Source organism: Schistocerca cancellata, chromosome 6 (genome assembly GCF_023864275.1).
Source record: "Schistocerca cancellata isolate TAMUIC-IGC-003103 chromosome 6, iqSchCanc2.1, whole genome shotgun sequence".
NCBI lineage: Eukaryota > Metazoa > Arthropoda > Insecta > Orthoptera > Acrididae > Schistocerca > Schistocerca cancellata.
In genome coordinates, this window is record NC_064631.1 from 620,560,503 (window position 1) to 620,581,588 (window position 21,086).

Consider the following 21,086-nt stretch of genomic DNA (forward strand, 5'->3'; position numbering starts at 1 on the left):
TTAGGTTTAACTAGTTCTAAGTTCTACGGGACTAATGACCTCAGCAGTTGAGTCCCATAGTGCTCAGAGCCTTTTGAACCATCTTAATTTTTATGAAACTTGGTACAAATCAGCCTATGGAATGGTAGCGAATAACGAGAATGAAGAGTTTTAAATATATGTAGTATACTACAGGTTAAGCCAAAAAGGAATTAAAATATTAAGATTTGTAGAGACTGTAGCTAGAATAAGGGTTTTATATTTATTTCATTTTAGTTTTTTGCTTTCGAAATGAACTACTGTAAGTGATGGGAGTCAGTACCATGTTGGACTTTGAGTAGATACAGTGACTACACGGCCTTCGCTGAAGGAGCAGATGGGAGAAAAATCTTAAAATTTGACTAAGTAAAAGCCTCACATTTTAAATGATACGTAATGGTGAATCATGTCAAAGTCATGTTATTCAAGACTTTATATTGAAAGCCAAAATACTGGATCCTTGATTGAATTTCGAGTAAGGAACCGTGTGATAGAATTTGCGTTGAAACGGATGAAAAAACTAGTGCTGATGGGACGAGAGAAATTTCATTTACCTGTCATATTTTATGAGCGAAAGCAACATCGCGTAAGGAAAAAAAAACCCTAACAGGAACCAATGTCGATGTTTTGCTTGACTATGAAGTCAGCTCGCCTGTGAACACACTTCACTCCGCCCACTGTCATTTGTGGTGCAGCCTCCACTTTAGTCGACGACAGTACACTGAATTTATGTTGTTATGCTGGAAAACCAATCATCGCCATGTGGTGTACCCCCTAAATACAACCTGCTCAATGACTACTTTGCTGTAGACACTCTCTGAGTACGAATAGCGATATTTAGAGGTATAACAAAACATGTAACCACTATTATAGATAACCGTTTTTGTGCTGGTAGCAGCAGTTGAGCCACGTACAAAGGTACTAGATACGCTGATAAGCCAAAACATTATGACCACAGCCCTAAGCGACAACGGATGACACTTGGTGGCGTTGCGGACTTGTGGTGCGGTAACAAAACTGTGTAAGCGGAGGAGACACCGACGGGGGATCACCCTGTCGAAGATACGGGATGGAAATGAGGAAATCCATTGAGGTAAGTGACTTTGACAAAGGGCAGATTATTATTACGCAGAGCCTTTGAACGAGAGTCTCCAAATCGTCGAAGCTGGCCTTGCTACTGTCGTGAGCATCTGCTGAAAGAGATAGAAGTACAGTGAATCTACCATGAGGCGATAAATGGTTGGACGTCCACGACTCTTCAAGAAAATGGGGTTCGCAGGCTTGTCTTCCCTGTTTCATCTCTGCCGAAAGAGCACAGTGCTGGTGCAAGCAAATGTGTTTCGAAGCATATCGTTCAACGTAAACTGTTTAACATGGAGTTCTGCAGCAGATCACCCCTAGGTGTTCGCATGCTGACCCAACAACATCGTGAATTACGATTGCAGTAGTCACGGGAACATCGAGATTCGATCTCTGATCTGTGGACACGTATCGGCTTATCCGGTGAAACACGATTTTGCTACAACACGTCGATGGTAGTCTTCACAAATGCCGTCATGATGTTGAACGGTGGCTCGAAACTTGCAGCGCGCCAAGGACGCCCACTGATGGGAGCAGTTTTATGATTTGGGGGACGTTTTACTGCGCCTCTAAGTGAGCTATGGTAGTAAGCAAAGACACGCTAACAGCTGCGAACCACCTCCATCCCTTCATGATTGATGTCTTCCCCGTCTTCGATGTCATCTTTCAGTAGAGTAACTGTCTGTGGCTCTGAGCCAGAACGGTGCTACAGTGACTTAAAGAGCATTATAGTGGGCTCACGTTGATATCTCGGCGACCAAATTCGCCTGATGTAACTCCTATGTAACCCATCAATGTCGCTGTCCGGCGCCATCACCGTGTACGCAAATGAGTATCCCGTTATTTGCGCGAATTAGATGATCTGTGGATAGACGTTTAATGACACAGACCGCCACACACCTACCAACAAACTGTCGGAATCCTGATGCGGAGAATCATGATTTATTTCTTTCCAAAGGTGGACAAGAAAGCTTAAGAAGATTGTCATTACGTTTTGGCTCATCAATGTGTGAAACCTAGAACGCAAACACATTTGCAGCTGTTTCAAACTTGAAAGAAAAACTGTCACCATAAACAAGAATCGAAACATTACAAGAGCATCCTCATGTCAATATGCGCAATAATCAAATGCCTTTTCAGCAGAAGCGACAGTCCCATTTATATGCATATTAACGCTGAATGGTTACATTTCGTGGATGAATGCCGGATGGTGCCCTGATCGTTGGAAGAAAGTCGCCTCAGTGCCTTGAGCCTGGTTGACTCCCTTCGGCACCTCCGCTGACCTGTCCATGTTCTAGTGTTACTATGAAGCTCCTGGCATCAACCTAAAAGCTGTTTGGCGATCTGTCGTGAGTTTCATTTACCATGACGAATCCCCAAGAACCTCTATCTCATTATAATATATAAGCTGTATAATAATTATTGTATCCAATCCACAAATATGTACTAAGAAAATTCTCGTTCAAAAATGAACATGGATATAATCATTTGTAAAGTTTTCAATATTTTTGAAATGACAAAATATTATTAAATATAATATTTATCCAAGGTTGGTGATGTACTTTCTAACGAAAGTGTCTATTATTCTTTGTGATCGTATTTCAGAATCCTTGCAGAAACGTATTATGTGTTTTTGTAAAGTTTTGTAATATCATACGCATATGAAATGCAAATGAAATTGTAAACTAACTACTTGAGACTGTAGGACGATCCCTGGTTTTTGGATGCCCGTTTTTCCGGTGGACCGCTCCTGATTAGGTGGACAGTAAAAATATGTGGGTGTAAGATGTAAAACAGAGCCTAGTGATACGGCTTAATCGAACACTAGGAAAGATAATGTACGTCTTGATCATCAGCTGACCAGATGACGCAAACAATCAGTTGAAATAAAATGTAACTGGTATGGACAAACATGTATAGAATGATTATAATACCTCAGTGTCGAAGTAACTACTTATGAACGTTTTCGACGGAGTAACAACGAAATGTAGAACGAAACGAAATAATTTTGTGTTGAATGTTGTTCTCCGACACAGACATTTATTCCAAGCTTAACATTGAAAGGACCTTTTATAGCGCCACAGACAAAATTAAAGCACTTCCCCCTGTTTTTTATTCACATTATTCACGTTGTCGTGAAAGTACCATGTACACACGAAATAATTAATGTATAAAATATCTGTCCTCTGTGTGAGACCAGTGATTATTACAAACATTGTACTGATATAACTGTAATGGAAACAAAGATGACAAAGATTCTCATGTATGATGGATTATACAAAAAGGAGACAATCGAGAAGTCGGCCACTGCTATACTGCAACGCTCTTAGATTGTCTCTCAGGTTTCTTTGTCGTCGAGACTGCTAATTCATGTGAGTTGTCCCACATTATCGTGTATGTTAGTGGTTGAAATAATTAAAGTGAAAGAGTTAACTACATGCCGAATACTGCCACTAAAATTACCTTCCCATTTTATTAAATAGAAAAATTCATAATAGAAAGAATGTGAAATATTTAAATATGGAAGCCTTCCTTTTGTTACAGGAATTTATTTCAGGTGGCAAGTTCACTCACTGATTAATATAGAACCAGCAATCGTTTTCTTTTGTTCCGAAGTCCGATCGTGTTTTCGAACTTTAAGTCTCACAGAGTTAAAGATAATATTACGCAGTCGGACAATTAAAACCAACGAATTGTTTCCAAGTAAACTGCGCGGCGTTGCTATTTTGAAATGAATGTTACGGAGATTAAAAATATTCTACATCTTTATTAAGAGCAGAATTTAATAACCAAGTCAAAGACAAATTTTCGCCCCAGTTATTACGTTTATCGTTGCCAAAATACACGTGAATAGCACGAAATACCATTTGGTAACTGAAATTATTAAGTACCGAATAAAGAAAGACAGTAAAACGTCAGTTCCCGTGTGGCGACCGTAAAAGGGCAAACACATGCCAGAAAAGTCTGTGCATTCGGATATTCAGCATAAAATCCCTCAGTCAATGGATGTGAGTTGTCTTACAAATACCCGGCACATTTACTCGAATGTCTGTCATTTCCCATCTGTGCTGCGGACGCATGTAAGTGCTACACGGATTGGACAATACACTGAAGCACCAATAACTCAACTTATTATCACGCTCAGTACTGTGCAGGAAACTAGTTACCACTCAAAAAGGCTTCCACTCGTCTCGGAATGAATAAATACAATTCCTGTAAAGTTTTCAAGAGAGTCTTATACCATTCTCCCTTAACAGTAGCGGCGAGTTCAGTGGCCCACAATGACGCAATAATAGTGTGATCTGGTGACAGTGGTGGCTTAGGGGACTCCCTTCGTGTGGTTTTGGTGTGGACAGGGTTCGAGAGTGCGAAATTTAATTCTGCATTGCCTTTTGCCACTGTCCTCCTCCGGTTTTTCGTCACTATTCTCTTTAGACGCCTGTGATTTGGCAGATGACGTTTTCCCGCTTTTCCCGCTTTACATATATCCTGTACGAATCTGGATACGGTGCTTCTGTAAAGACCAAACGCTTTGCCTACCTTGATTATGGAAGAGACACCACACGAACAGCAACAATATGCCAACGGTTGACTTCATTTAGTTGGGACACAATGCACTCACAACTACAGACATCCTTGTTCTGAAGACGACTGACAATTATTACGTATTGACAACGTTTCACATGTGCCGTTCGTGGTGAAATAAAACAGCGCAATCCGCTAACTTGGCTATGATTGCCTTTTTTTTCTTTTTTACTACTGCGAAAGTAACGTGTTGCTTTCGAATTCCTTAATGCTTGTACGTAGCTCTGTACTTAGGCATGATTTTTAATATTTTAAACATAGCTGAGCAACAGCAACGGTTCCACGTAATAAGACTAAATAGTCTTATTACATGATTTTTAACTTTCGAGTTCATTAATACATGTTACGTGGCTGTACATAGGCCTACACAAGATTAAACAGTATTCAGTCTTTGAGTCCCATCAAGAGTTCACTCTCGTTAAAGTATGATACGCAAATTTCTGTGCTTTCCTGGTAACGTCTTAATTCTTTAATGTTGCCAGAGAGGATCGTTTCCATCCCATCATCAAGTGGTACATACTTAACAATACATTCCCTACCACACGTGCCAGACATCATCCCCATTCTTATCCTCATAATTGAATGTTTATTCTTACTGCTCACGACTTAAGTAGTCATTTTCCCAATGCCATAGTTACTAAGTTATCTACAACGATCACCACTTAAAAACCCAATCCGAATAAAAGGCAGGTGTGTCCATTCCACCTAAATACGACGGAGGGAAGGAGAAAGCTGAACATCACATAGAAATCATACAATTGATGTCACTGTGTTACCTCAAATACCTAGGGTGAAAATTTGATCGCGCCAGAATTTGCAAACGGAGACAAAAGGTGTGTGCCAGGAGCAATCACGTTCACAAACTGACGCATACCGCATAGGGACCGCAGCCCAGCGTCCTCGGCACATCGGCCCTTGGTCTGTGTTGCTCTACTCAACTCAGGAGAAACTCTGCACATGCCATGCAAGATGATGTAGCTCTTCACGTGACGACTAAGACGTCATGACGACTAAGACCGTATCTAGTAGGTAAGAGCTCTCCGCTCACGGAGTCGCACGTCTAAATTCAAGGAGCCAGACAGCAGTAGAAAATGAAATGGAGACAAGAAACGGATCCAAGGCGTTCGTTGTTTATAAATAATGCTTATCCATTTGGACTGAAATCCAATAAAAGCTTCCTCCCTACAAAGGTATCGATTCCAAACTGAGGAGAAGCTCGCCGAACTGAGTAGTCGACAAAATACGCTTCTGGAGTGTTACAGACAGTGGCGATTAATGAAGAGGGGATGAGGGGAGGGGGGGGGGGGGGGGTGAGGAGGGCGCTTCCGGGTTGAAGACAACGCCTCCCCCCCCAAAAAAATCTCCGAAATAAGAGATAGACATTTCTTTCGTTACACACCTGCACACAATTTCGTAAAACTATGTGTAGAATACAAGGTTTAATAGAACCTCAGCTTTAGTATGTGAAGAATCGGGTTGTATGCTGCTACAATATGCCAGCGACAGACTGTATCGGAACGAAATCACACAAAAAAGAGAATCGTCGGCAACTGGCGTGTTGTACGTTGTGATTGGTTAACAGGAAGTAGTTTTTTTAAAGCATTAATGCTTATTTATTTAAACAACAGCCTCCATTCCATAGTAACATTACCTGTTTTCAGTTTCCTTTTAATAACACGTATCAGTTTAACATCAACAGTTAATTAAATACAAAGTTTAGCGTCTCAGTCTCAGCATATTACAGTATCCGTAAATGAACGTTAATGAATAACGAAAAAGTGCTCATTATAGAGGTAGTGGACACATTGTCGGAGCATGCGCTAACCAATAAATGTTCTAGTTGGTTCCTGATACGATGCTCTGCGTTACAGGTTGTTAAATTGTTGGTACGACAGTGTGGCGAAAACCATTGTTATTGGAGCTAGTATACTGAAATCTTTATTTTGAGAGGAACGATAATGCATCGCAAAACAGAAAATGAAAAAATTTTCAACTACTAAGCTTCTGAATGTTGCAGTTCTTCTTTACGTGCTTGCTAACAAAATTGGAGAGGAATTCTGCTTTATGCACGACGCCTTTGTTCTTTCGTTTTCACCGAAATAAGTTTCAGCACATGCTGTGCCAACTTAAGTGCGCTTATTTGTTTACTTTCCTTCTGCAAAAATGTTATAGGTTAACCTTTAAAGAAAAGTTGGATTTTTATGCTAACAATTTTCAGTCTATTACGCTACCTACTGCTTGTCATCTGCGAAAAGCAAAACGCTGTTTTATTTTTTGTTTATTATACGTTTCAGACATGAATCACTATGTATCATGTTGTTTGGCCTGCTTTTACTTTGTTTGTGTCGAGGTAAGAGGCCTATTACTTGATCTTTTGTCTTCATACATTCATTTCTACGAATTGTTCATCAAACACAGAGTATCCGTCACCGTTGCGTGTTGTTGTATCTGTCTAGTGTTCGTTTCCTTCTTGGCATTTTTGCTTGCGATGTTGTGCAATAAAAATCTCTTTGGCACAATAGAAGAAATTTATAATCAAAATTCACCCCAAAACTGCGTATTTCTAGCTTCTGAAATTAAATACCCTTCTTCCCATACTACAAACCATTCGCTCCAAATACTTATTCACAACTCTCTCCCTCTCTCTCTCTCTCTCTGTCTCTCTCTCTCTCTCCCTCTCCCTCTCCCTCTCCCTCTCCCTCTCTCAGTCTGGGAAAAGGACACACACACACACATACACAATATATACGTAAGAAATGAACTAAACACCACAAAACTCACCAACACTTCAAATCTGCACGCCACATCCCGAGGAAACATGCCACCAAACAAATGAACACTACACATTCACAGGAATACGCAGTGGCGGCGAAACCTCTGTGCTTGGCGAAAAATTGTAAAAATCAATTTGTGACGACAAAAACGCAAGAAATAAATGTGTTGTCTCGACACAGACAAAGTAAAAACACCACCACATCAAAAATTGTGAGCAACATTCCAAACAACATGATACATAGCGATTCTCGGTGGGAAATTCGTGATAAACAGAAAAATATAATAATGTTTTTCTGTTTGCCGATGACAAGCTGTAGATTGCTTATTAGACCCAAAGCTGTTAACTTAAATGGCCAATAGCTTCATGTGAGGTATACAAACAAATGGGTACATCCACTTTATTACCAAATGTACAATAAAACCAGAAACCTAAGACATAATGAAGTAACACAGAATGTCGCAACTCAGTGATACATGTCAGCACTTATATGCAATGTGAAAATGTATTTAACAACATTCACTCATTTGGCAAACTTTCATATTATGTACCAAAAGTTTCTTTAAAGGTTAATGTCTGACAATTTTGTGGAAGGAAAATAAGCAATCAATTCACTGAAAATACCACAAAAAGTGTTGAAAAGTTTGGGTGACGACAAAACAACAAAAGTGTCTTGGATAAGGGGTAAATCCAGTTTGAACTACTTCTCGACGTAATCACGATTAGAAGAGACGATGTCCTCTCAAGACGGGAAAATGGATGGTTCACAACAGTTTCCGCCGCTGCTGTTTTCAAACAACAGAACCATTACTGATATTTCGAAGTCACATTTGACTATTCCTGAAGGAACATCAACATCCTTCTTCCGCACTTCTATCAGACTGTAAGTATAATATATGTGATTGTTCCCTAACAAATGAGGAGAAAAGTTTATAACCACATAAATAACAAAACCTTTTTGTTTCTGATGCAATTTACAAATTTCACCTCATTTTACAAAGAGGACTATATCGCAAGCTCCTCCAAAGTTGCACGGAGTATACAACAACAGAGAGGATGGTTTCTCCTGTAAGTACTGTACGCTTTTCGCTGCGACAAGTTCGGGTAAAGATAATCATGAAATTATTGAAGCCCTGGTAAATTTGAGTTTTTGAAGTGGATGTATGCTCTTGAATATTTCAATATTTATGTGAGCAACGATTACCGTAAGGCTGCTGTAATCAAGGGTGATTATTTTGTTCACATGACGATGAACAAGACAAAATATGTGAAACATTGCCCGGACCATGGTTTGATAGAGTAAGTAGAAAAAAAACAGAAAATTCGTAGTGCCTCTCGTCAAGGATTTGATTGTTTGTGGACATCAGGAGATCGCATTAAGTGGACAGAGAGACTTCGGGATTCTTGAAGTTGACAAACAAAATGACAAAAAATCGGTTAACTTTCGCTCCAGTCTAAAATAACATGCGAAATGTGGTGAAAACGTACGAGCAAGCTTGGAGGGAGCTTGTAAATTTGACATTATCGTCCAATCCCAAAATAGGATCATCTGTTACATCAAAAACCAAATCTTGACAAAGACTGCTCAATGCGTTAATTATGCTGAAGGTATCAAAGCTGGAACTGCTGACGTCGCTGAAAGAGAGCAACTCCCTCTTTGTGTCCCTTGTATTTCGACAGATCTCAAGACTGATGAAGAGTTACTGTAAATTTCTTCCAGTGTTTTATGCGACTGGTAATGGATAAGCTGGATTTATAATCGTAGACTTGGTGAAGATTTGCTTGGTGTGTCATTTTTAAGAGAAAGAGCAGTGACTGTGCTGCACCCATGTCGGGAACAGTCAGTTGGGTTCATGTATTCATACAACAGTACTACCCTTTAGCTGCGTATTCTCATTGTGTAGCTCATAATTTTAATTTAGTAGTTACAAACATATGCTACATTTCACGTATCAGGCATTCACTAGAAACATTGGAAATGGTATGTAATTTCTTTTCGATACCTAAGCACAAGCATTTATTTAATGATGCTTTGTATCATCAACCAATGTTCGAGCCAGGAGTTTGAAACGCATGACAATCAATAAATGGATGGAGCGTCTTCGCAGCGCACAAGATGTCAACGAAATATATGGTTGATTTTTCCGTTTCTGGAAATGATTAAAGAATTTGACAACAACGCATTCCACGATCCCGTGATTCTGTTAGCAGCCGTCACCATGGGAGATTTTTTCATCTCCTCGGTTATACGTTCTGATGTGCTTGCTTTGTAAGATCTATCCTAATGTGCTTCGGTTTCTACTAGCGCATTATTTCCAACCTTGATAAATCATAAGCGAGGCACGTCCGACTGGGCTCACCATTCTCACATTTCGTAGATAAAAAAGGACTGATGTCCAAACTGTGATGAGTGATTTAGCAAAAGAAAGAGGCCGGTGTCTTCCTTTTGTATTTTAAAGTTATAGTAAATGGTTTAATCATTTATTCTACTTACGCGAATTGAAGAATTAGATAAGAGTGGATATTACACACTTCAAAGTAAATTTACAACGCCTAAGCTATAAGATTTCGCAATTAATAGACTCGGTAGAGAATATTTTCTTAGGAACTAGATTACATTGTGTTGAAATTTTTTAAACTTTATAATCTTATAAAACTGATTTCATAATATAGTTCTTAAGCTGAATAAGTGTTCTAATTCAACAAATGTAAACCAATGGCTCATTTTACATAATTTGAGACATTAAATTGTTATGGGTCAATAAATTTAATTTTCTGTTTGAGATGTAATAAAATGAGAGGCATAGCCTCCCGCCGCGCCCACAATGCCAAACCTAAACTGTATACATTCCACTATGGACAGCAGAATGGAAGTTAGCAACGTTACGGGAACTGGAAGACCCTCAGCATATTTAGAACAGCAGTGAAGAGAAGCTACATTAATCTGAAGAAGTGAGGATATGTGTGATGTTGAATTTTGTGAAGGCTGGAACAAGTCAGGACTCTGAACACTTGTTGGTTTGCTGTAATCTGAGGGAACCATCTGACAAGAAACACTTGTCCCTGACTGCTGAACACTGGAACCAAAAAGCGTGAAATTATCTCAAAGGTTCAGTCATAAATATTATATTGTCGTTTTAGAATTATATTTTGTTGTAGTGTTTTTGGACTTGGATAAATAAACTTACTTTCGATTTGACGCCACGTCGGCGACTTGCGCGTCGATGGGGATGAAATGATTGTTATTAGGACAAATAAATAGCCCATTCCTGAACAAAGAAAAATTTCCGACCCGAGCCCTTAGGATTGACGTTCTGTCGCGCTGACCACTTAGCTACCGGGGAGGGACACGATGTTAACTGATGGATCCAGGATATAACTCCTGATAAAGGGAACATAACTGACCTTAATTTCTGAAGTACCATATCTGTAAAGTTGGTCAGCCCAGTACGTGATGGATCCTCCTCATTCCCAGAGTCCTATTCCGTGCCCGTTCCAGAATTTAAAGCAACAAAATTTATGTATTGCTTCACATTCTCCAATAAATGCATCTAATAAAAAATATGAGATTTACAGCAGTGTTTCCGCGTAGGATGGAGGTGGTACTCACAACGCCGGAGGCGAACTTGCGCAGGACGCAGGGCAGCGTGGCGGTGCCGCCCTCCTGGGCGACCACGACGGTGGAGTTGCTCGTGACGAAGACGGAGGGCGCGGCCAGCGTGTTGCCGGCGGCCGCCGCCGACCCGCCGCCCCCGCCGCCCTCGTGACGCAGCTTGCCAGGCGTCGCCACCGCAGCAGACCCCGAGCCGGACACTAGCGCCAGTGCGCTCAGAGATGTCGTCGACTGAGGGTGACCTGCAAAGTGACGGACGAAGCCTTACCTCAGCTGACCAACACCACTAATGTGTACCCGTGACGTCAAATATATCACGCTTCCGTGACTTAAAGATTATTAATGTTAAATAATACGTAGCATATACATTAACAAAATGTGTTACTGGCATTTAAAATTATAGCGCTAGAAATGATAACAACAAATCATTATTCAATTTGTAGGTGACAAAAGGTGCAAAATAACGTTTTTAAGCTACCCGCACTAACAATGTTTATATGACGGGTGGTTATCGAGTCTAAATAATCTTCAATAATAGATCCAGATATGTTATTCCAGGATTCATCAACTTGCTGATAGGGTTTACAACTCCTAACTGGTGGAGAACGAGACTCTCTGTGATCCAGACTAGATGTTTTCAATGGTTGAGTGATGTGGAAAACGTGCTGGCTATGGCTATTGTCGAACACCAACTTTATTGATGTATGTCAGGCCAGGAAAGCACTGTGTTGTTAAGAGATAGCATTACGGAGACCCCAATTGTAGGGCACAGCCAACGACCCTAAACCGTCCTAAAAGTCAGACCACCATCTACATGAAAGAGAGGTGACCAAGTTGTGTACCCAAAGGCAACCCTAACCATCAGTCTAGGTTCATGACCCATAAGACGGCAGATGCAATGTGGCAATGTCGTTCTCCTTGGAGACTCCACACATGAGTGTGTCCACCATGACACTTAAGTCTGGAACCGCGCGGCCGCTACGGTCACAGGTTCCAATCCTGCCTCAGGCATGGATGTGTGTGATGTCCTTAGGTTAGTTAGATTTAATTAGATCTAAGTCTGGGGGACTCATGAACTCAGATGTTAAGTCCCATAGTGCTCAGAGCCATTTGAACCATTTGAACACCACATGCAGAATCGAGACTTATTCCATTCCTGCGTACACTGTTCCTTTTTGGAGCACCATTGTGTTGGGGCAATTCTGTTCTCATTTCAAGGGAAGCATCAGTATAGGTTGAAGGCAGTATTAGATGTTCCAGAAATCTTCACAATGTAATTTGGGTATCTATCTCCCTGTCAACAAGCTCTTTTCCTGACTCAAGGTAATCGTTCAGGATTTCACGAACCTGCACGACGGAATCAACAGATGCCTATTCTCTGAGGTGCTAGTAGTATTGGAGGGGAAGGTGGCTTTGAGATCTTGAAGTTGGAGCGCTGAAACGACGCTCCGAATTAACACGAGAGTCGGTAGGCTACAATGCTGTCTCTTTCTTAGCTAGTTGTCATGTCGAGTTCTTACATAAGAAATAATCCAATCTTCACTCACACAACCCAAATGCAACTCATATATCTGAATGTGAAATCTACTGCGTAGTATTTCCATTTATATAAACACTTCAAAAAAAGTATGTCATCACCCCAGTTCCGAGAGTTCCGGAAACTGTACAGAAAATTGGACTAGAAATCAACATAAACATCAATTCTGCCCTTTCTACTGCTCATGTAAACACACATTGGATGTTGTACCACCATACAGCGAGACCGTCAGAGTCGGTGGTCCAGATTGCTGTACGCACCGGTACCTCTAATATCCAGTAGCACGTCCTCTTGCAATGATTCACGCCTGTATTCATCGTGGCATACTATCCACAAGTTCATCAGAGCACTGTTGGTCCTCATTGTCCCACTGCTCAGTGATGATTCGGCGTAGATCCCTCAGAGTGGTTGGTGCGTCACGTCCTCCATTAACAGCCCTTTTCAATCAACCCGAGGCATTTTCGACAGGGTTCATGTCTGGAGAACACGCTGGGCACTTTAGTCGAGCGATGTCGTTATCCTAAAGGAAGTCATTCACATGATGTGCACGGTGGGTGCACCAATTGTCGTCCATGGAGACGCAAATATGCTGCCAATATGCTTGCACTATCGCCCGAAGGCTGGCATTCAAATATCTTACAGCCGTTATGGCGCCTTCCATGACCACCAGCGGCGAATGTCGGCTCACATAATGCCACCCCAAAACAGCAGGGAACCTCCATTTTGCTGCACTCTCGGGACAATGAGTCTAAGGTATTCAGCCTGACCAGTTTGCCTCCAAACACGTCTCCGACTATTCTATGAATTTAGGCATATGTGACACTCATCGGTGAAGAGAACGTGATGCCAATCCTGAGCGGACAGTTCGGCATCTTGTTGGCCCAAACTGTACCGCACTGCATGGTGTCGTAGTTGCAAATATTGACCTAACCATGGAATTCGGCAGTGAAGTTGCGCAGCATGCAGGCTACTGTGCACAGTGCGATTCGTACACGACGTCCTGTGGCTGCATTATTCAACGTCGTGGCGTTGCTGTCAGGGTTCCTCCGAGGCATAATCCGTAGGTAACGGTCATTTGCTGCAGTGGTATCCCTTGGGCGGCCTGAGCGAGGAATGTTATAGAGCCCCTGTCTCTCTGTATTTCCTCCATGTCTGAACAAAATCGGTTTAGTTCACTTCGAGGCGCCTGGACACTTAACTTGTTGAGAGCCATTCCTGCCACAAAGTAACAATGCGGACGCCATCGAACCGCGGTATTGACCGTCTAGGCATGGTTGAACTACAGATGATACGAGCCATATACCTCCATCCTGGAGGAATGACTTTAACTAATCGGCTGTCCGACCTCCTCCGTCTAATACGCGCTGCTCACACATAATTGTTTATGCCTTTGGGCAGGTTTAGTGACATCCCTGAACAGTCAAAGGGACTATGTTTGTGATACAATGTAAGTAGGCTGTTTAGGTTTTTATATTGGTAACGCCACGTAGCGCACTGTATGAAAATCACTGGCTGTGCTGTGTGCAGTCTGTGGCTAGTTTGCATTGTTGTCTGCCATTGTAGTGTTGGGCAGCTGGATGTTAACAGCGCGTAGCGTTGAGCAGTTGGAGGTGAGCCGCCAGCAGTGGTGGATATGAGGAGAGAGATGGCGGAGTTTTGAGAGCGGATGATCTGGACAGAGACAGTAAATTTGTAAGACTGGATGTCATGAACTGAGATATATATACGAGGGCAGCTCAATAAGTAATGCAACACATTTTTTTTCTGAAACAGGCAGCATTGAAATACACCAGGTTATTCCCCAATCTTTTAGCTATACAACACTACTTTTCAACGTAATCTCCATTCAATGCTACGGCCTTACGCCACCTTGAAATGAGGGCCTGTATGCCTGCACGGTACCATTCCATTGGTCGATGTCGGAGCCAACTCCATTGATTGCCGTTTTGTTTCAGGTCCGAAGTGATGAACCCATGTTTCATCGCCTGTAACAATCTTTGACAAGAAATTGTCACCCTCAGCCACATGACGAGCAAGCAATTCCGCACAGATGGTTCTCCTTTGCTCTTTATGGTGTTCGGTTAGAGAACGAGGGACCCAGCGGGAACAAACCTTTGAATATCCCAACTGGTGAACAATTGTGACAGCACTACCAACAGAGATGTCAAGTTGAGCACTGAGTTGTTTGATGGTGATCCGTCGATCATCTCGAACGAGTGTGTTCGCAAGCTCCGCCATTGCAGGAGTCACAGCTGTGCACGGCAGGCCTGCACGCGGGAGATCAGACAGTCTTGCTTGACCTTGCGGCGATGATGACACACGCTTTCTCCCAAGGACTCACCGTGCTTTTGTCCACTGCCAGATCACCGTAGACATTCTGCAAGCGCCTATGAGTATCTGAGATGCCCTGGTTTTCCGCCAAAAGAAACTCGATCACTGCCCGTTGTTTGCAACGCACATCCGTTACAGACGCCATTTTAACAGCTCCGTACAGCGCTGCCACCTGTCGGAAGTCAATGAAACTATACGAGACGAAGCGGGAATGTTTGAAAATATTCCACAAGAAATTTCCGGTTTTTTCAACCAAAATTGGCCGAGAAAAAAAAATGTGTTGCATTACTTATTGAACTGACCTCGTATAAATATATATAATATGACTTTTCAACAATATTAAGGTAAATACATTGTTTTTTCTCTATCAAAATCTTTCATTTATGTTAGTCAGAGCCATTCTTTTGTAGGGATTATTGAAAGTCAGATTCCGTTGCCTTAAAAATATTGTGTGTCAGTTTAAGCACAGTCATGTACAATTTTTCTAAGGGGACGTTGCAACAATACCCACAGCCATCATCTACTTCAGGGGTTCTTTGAACCTGGGTGAGGCAAAACTTTTTTGATGTTTGTAGAATGTAGTCAATGTAACTCGTATCTACTTTTTTCGTATTTCCATGATATGATAGGTCATTGGGCGACTTAAATTACTATATCTTTAATAGTAGTTAAGGCAGCGAAATCAACTACAAATGAAATACGAACTATAAATAGAGCTGAGGATACCAAGCCTAATGCATAAATCCTATGTCTAGAGTAATGCTTCACTGCCAAGCGCAGAGGATGACGGATGCATAACCAAAAATCCGTTAGCAAAGAATTTCCCAGAATCCAGACAAGGAAGGCATAACTGAAGTTAACTCCCAGGAAAGTTGCCTCTTATAAAGTATGGGCAGCAAGTGGGATTCACACAGGTCAGAGGGACACTTGAGAAAATCACAATATATTCCTGTCAGAAAGAAATAGGTTTGTTATTGGGTAGATGCATTCTTAACATATAAAGAAAGCAGACAGACACCTGAATCAATGCCTGGAAGTGTTCGGGTTGCTGGGTTTTTGAAGCAAGCAGATTTAGCAACCCTAACGTGGAACAGCAAGAGACCGAAATGTTTGGTTCACGTTTACACGCCTTTCGCCTCAACATTTTATATTTTCACTCTGCATGAAGACTGGAAAGAGTTGGTAAGCAGTGTCGATTATCCATTGGGAGGCAACTGAACAGTGCCCCCACCACCAGAAACAACGACGATACGACAGAACATTCAGCGCTCTGGATAAGAGAGTGAGGAATGTGAGCAACGAAACTGCAGTGCAGCAGCAGCCAAGTGAGCGATCATACGTATAATTGACACTTAGTCAGTCGGAATCAGTCAGTCAAAATGTAATGTGAGGAGAGAACTGTAGATAGGCAGCAGACAGTGGTGAGGATTCACAACAGATGGATGTGATGAGGTTGCCTTCTGGAGACACGGCAGTCTATTTTCGAATGTAAGTGAGATCACTGTATTCATTCTGATGGCTATCATCAGCGTGCGACGTACTCATTTCTTGCTCCGTATTGAAAGTACTTAACTTGCAGTTCACTTTAATAATCCTTGAATATCTATCTGTACTTCCTTGTCTGACATCAGCCTCAAAATAGTACACTTACGCCACTTCTCAGAGACGATAATGACAGACAATAGTCGCCATGTTGCAAGTACAGGAACGCGTCATCAGTCGCTGAGACAAGTGCTACCTGATGGATGAGGGTCAGCGGCCAGCCAGAGAGGGAAAAGGAGTGGGTTGAGTCGCTCGCGGCGTCGTTGCGAGGCACAGGCTATGGAAAATGAAAGCTGCTACCTGTCAGTCAGCTAGTACAAAAACAACAACTGGTGATGGACGCACTGCGCAGACCTCATCTGCCGGAGATGTCCTCATGCAAACCTAACTCCAACCTACCTTCCCTACCACTTTCTTGTCTATGGTCAGTCAAAGCGGCCACGAGATATATTTTTGTACTGATTATATAACACGAGTGGTAAGTGCATATATTTTCATGACTTAATCCTCCATTTAATTAGTTTTTGTACACACACTGCGCGTTTTCACTTATGTACTGAACACTTTTGTGTCGATGTACGTAGTACACTTCACGAAATTTTGGAATCTGTTGCATGCTCCGCTCATGGTGTTGCAATTTTCATGGCGACCAACGTGTTAGAAATTGTTCCCTGTATTCGTAGACCCTCGATTAAATTGGTAATTTCCTGAGGCTAGCTAAAATTTAATTGATACAGGATAAAAATTCAAGATGTAGATAAGCATCTAAATTAGTACTTACACCAATGTTCAGTCCAAAACATGAATTTATCGAAGCATCTTATACAGCACTACATGTTACGACTTCCATGATATTAGAATTTTGATGTGAGCTCTAAATTAAAAACGGCATGTACAGTACTCGAATTATTCGCCTGTCAGTGAGGTACTTTCCTTTGTATGCATATGAGCCATGAACACAGAACTAACCCCCAGCCTTCTCGCCTTATCTAGCCACAAGTAAGCACTAACTGTACAATGGAGGCTGTACAGTGGTTACCTGAAAGGGCAAAAATTGATACTTGCATCTGTAACTGTCTGTGTATTGTAACTAATAATTTCGAGGTTCACCTGTCAGACTTTTTATGGTTCTTTGTCGATTATTATCTGGAGATCTTTTTCAGTACTAAAAAGAGATATAAAAAATTGCAGCAGGGCATAAAAATGGTAAACATCAGGCTGAGATTTATCACAGGTTAATACTTAGCTATGTAAACGAAAAACTACTGTTGTGTCAGATGATCAGGTATTAGAGGCACATCAGCGTGGCTGCACTTACGGCTGATCTTCATATGAAAACCTCTAAAACCTCTATGATAGAGTGTAAACTGTGGATAAACAATGAAACTTTCACAATAAATGTGTACTGAAGGACAGTGGAATATTTGAGACCTCAGCAAGCAAATAATTTTTTCCACTGGTGATTGTCGCGAGATTTATTATTGTCACGTTCTAACACATTTGTAGAGAATATAGTGGGTACTTGTAAATGGAATCCGTTGTACTCGGGAACGTTGGTCATCATCATCAGTTATCTGCTATATTAGAAGGTCTTTTGCCTCTCCATTTTTTGCGATCCATTGCTTCCTTCTTAAGGCTGCTGTATGTTGTACCGTCCATCATGTCATCCAGTATCTGGAATCTCTTCCTTCTTCACTTCCTTTTCCCTTCTACATAACCTTCTAAAACTGTTTTTATCAGTCCGTCATTATTTCTTAAAATATGCCGAATCCAATTTCTTTTTCTTGTCTTTATTACATCTAGTAACTGTCTTTTCTCTCCCACTGTTCTCACTACCTCTTCATTTTCTACTCAGTCCATCCAACTTATTCTTTCCACCCTCCGCCATGTCCGGATCTCAACGTTTGTACCATAAATTTAAATCCTCGGTGCTGGGTGACCTAAACAAGCAATTCAAACAATTATTAAATGCTGAAGAATTACGTACATAAAAAACAGTATGTCCCATGAATCGGCAGGTACATTATACGATATATACTCGACAGCAAATCCAACATAAAAGGTGATGTCAAGAGATTGTACGTAGCGGCAGTCGTTGCCGCTCTGCACTCCACACAGCAGGACGGGAACAAATCTCCATTGGCGCATTCCAAATAAGAAAGTAGGATCTAACGTCACTGGGAGTGATCGTAGGATTGTAGAGTCCTACTTCAAATGGATAGAATCAGAAGCAGCTGTATGTGTAAGCCGCCTCCTCAGCGAATTCCGTCGCCAGCGAGACATCTTACTGTCGGATATTGCCGACCACTGGTGCTCATTTCAGACACTTGTCACGGATAGTTCCAAGGTTTACTCCTCCCATCTCCCCTCTGACAGCAGCAAATGCAGAAGAGGCTACCTTGTCAAAAAACGAAAATCTTATGTTCATTCTCTGTGCTGAGAAAGCAGTGGTGGTATGCTGAAAAACTGTCTCTAGGAAGATGAACAATAATGGCTGACAGGAGTCACTTCAAATATGGACAAGCGCTCACTGATTCTGTCATCAGGGCAACATGTGTCACACTCAGGGCAGACTTTCCTACTGTCTTGATCATCCTGATCCTGATAACTTTTAGCAAATGGAGAATTACGAGTATTTGAAAATGGCTTTGTAATAAGATCACTGTATCATGTTTATTTACTCAAGCAGTAAATACAGGATCTGATATGTTCGTAACGGTACGACGCCACCCATCACCGCTGGCGCTGCTGTTGCCGTTCCTGCTGTTGTAGCAAAATGGCGCGAGCCACACGAACAGACTAACTACATTAGACTAATACTTCTTCCATAGATTATGAATACGACACTTCGTAATGATGTGGAACGTGTCATATTAACTAAAGGTCTCTTTACGTCTCATAATTATTTTTTTCTCCTTTTTAGGTCGCAAAATTACTAATTTATATCTGAAAATTCATCTACTGAGTAGATAGAGCTGTCATTCAGCAATTATTTTAACTTGTTTTCAAATGTTGATTGGTTATCTGGCAGATTTTTTATTTTTTTTGGTAAGTGACCAAACATTTATACAGCAGTTTAATTCACCTCTCTCTGTGCCAAAGTTGCCGGCCGCGGTGGCCGAGTGGTTCTAGGATCTTCAGCCCGGAACCGCGGGACTGCTACGGTCCCAGGTTCGAATCCTGCCTCCGGCATGGATGTGTGTGATGTCCTTAGTTTAGTTAGGTTTAAGTAGTTCTATGTTCTAGGGGACTGATGACCTCAGATGTTAAGTCCCATAGTGCTCAGAGGCATCCGAACCATTTCTGTGGAAAAGTTAAGTAGTGAATAACAGCCTCTCCCTTCGTGCAATAGTAATGCACACTGCTATCGCTTCTGAATTGGGATAGGTTATTGACAGCAAAATTCGGAAGTGAATACATAAAAAAATTGTAATAACCCTTATAGCACTGGCAGCTGACCAGAAACGTTCAGCCGAACTTCGATGTATTTATTCCAATTCAATCCCCTATCGCTGCACACACCTAGAAATTTGTATTATTCTGCCTTAACTACAGACTTCTGTTCGAACTCCATATTTATTAATGATGTTTTGCCATATGCTATAAAGAACTGTTTATACAGTGTATTATGAAAATTTAATGACAGTTCATTTGCAGAGAATCAATTAATAATTTTCTGAAATACATTACTTACCACTACCACAGCTAATTCTGGTTTGTTAGGTATGATTACTATAGTTGTATCATCAACTAAAAGAGCTATCTTCTCATCTTCGTGAATACAGAGTGGCAAGTGGTTAATAGATATTAGGAATGATAAGGGACCCAAGACTGAACCTTGTGCTACCCGTTTTTGACACCTTCCCAGTTTGAGGTATTTTCTGATTTTTGCGCATTATGTGATCTGTTTATTCCAACCTCCTCACTCTTCCCGTTAACTAAGAAGTAAACCACTTGTGCATTGTCCACTCATACCCCAATACTTACTTAGAAGAATTCCTAGATAAGCGCAATCAGAATCCTTTGAGAAATTACAGAGATTCCTGTTGGAGATGTTTGGTTATTCAGAGAATTTAATATATGATCACTGAAAGCATACATAACATTTTCTTTTCGGAAGATTTTCTGGAAACCAAGTTAGTTGTTGAAACTTCCTGGGAGATTTAAACTGTGTGCCCGACCCAGACTCTAACTCGGGACCTTTGCCTTTCGCGGGCAAGTGCTCTGTTGGTAGAGCACTTGCCCGCGAAAGGCAAAGGTCCCGAGTTCGAGCCTCGGTCGGGCACACAGTTTTAATCTGCCAGGAAGTTTCATATCAGCGCACACTCCGGTGCAGAGTGAAAATCTCATTCTGGAAGTTAGTTGTTTGTTAGTGCTTAATTTTGGCAAATATGTGAAGGTACCCTTCAATACATATCTATGCTACGATTTAATAGCAAGATATTTCAATCCATCACGAAAAAAATGCCGTATTCCAATAAGCTATTACATATGTGACTGAGAATACTACTTATCAGTTGAGAACAAGCTTTTATTACGTTGTTGGAGATGCCATCAATTCCATGCAAGACTTCTTGAAGGTGGTGCGCGAATGCAAAATGAGAGCG

General features: G+C 41.4%; 1 protein-coding gene across 1 annotated transcript in view; it reads right to left on the bottom strand.

Annotated features, from left to right (window-relative positions):
- LOC126088455 (protein turtle homolog B-like) overlaps positions 1–21,086 on the bottom strand; it is a 451,623-nt gene that overhangs the window by 162,237 nt on the left and 268,300 nt on the right. Inside the window, exon 2 of the mRNA XM_049906596.1 lies at positions 11,067–11,311. Within this exon, the coding sequence (XP_049762553.1) occupies positions 11,067–11,311 (245 nt within the window). The remainder of the gene's footprint in view (positions 1–11,066; positions 11,312–21,086) is intronic.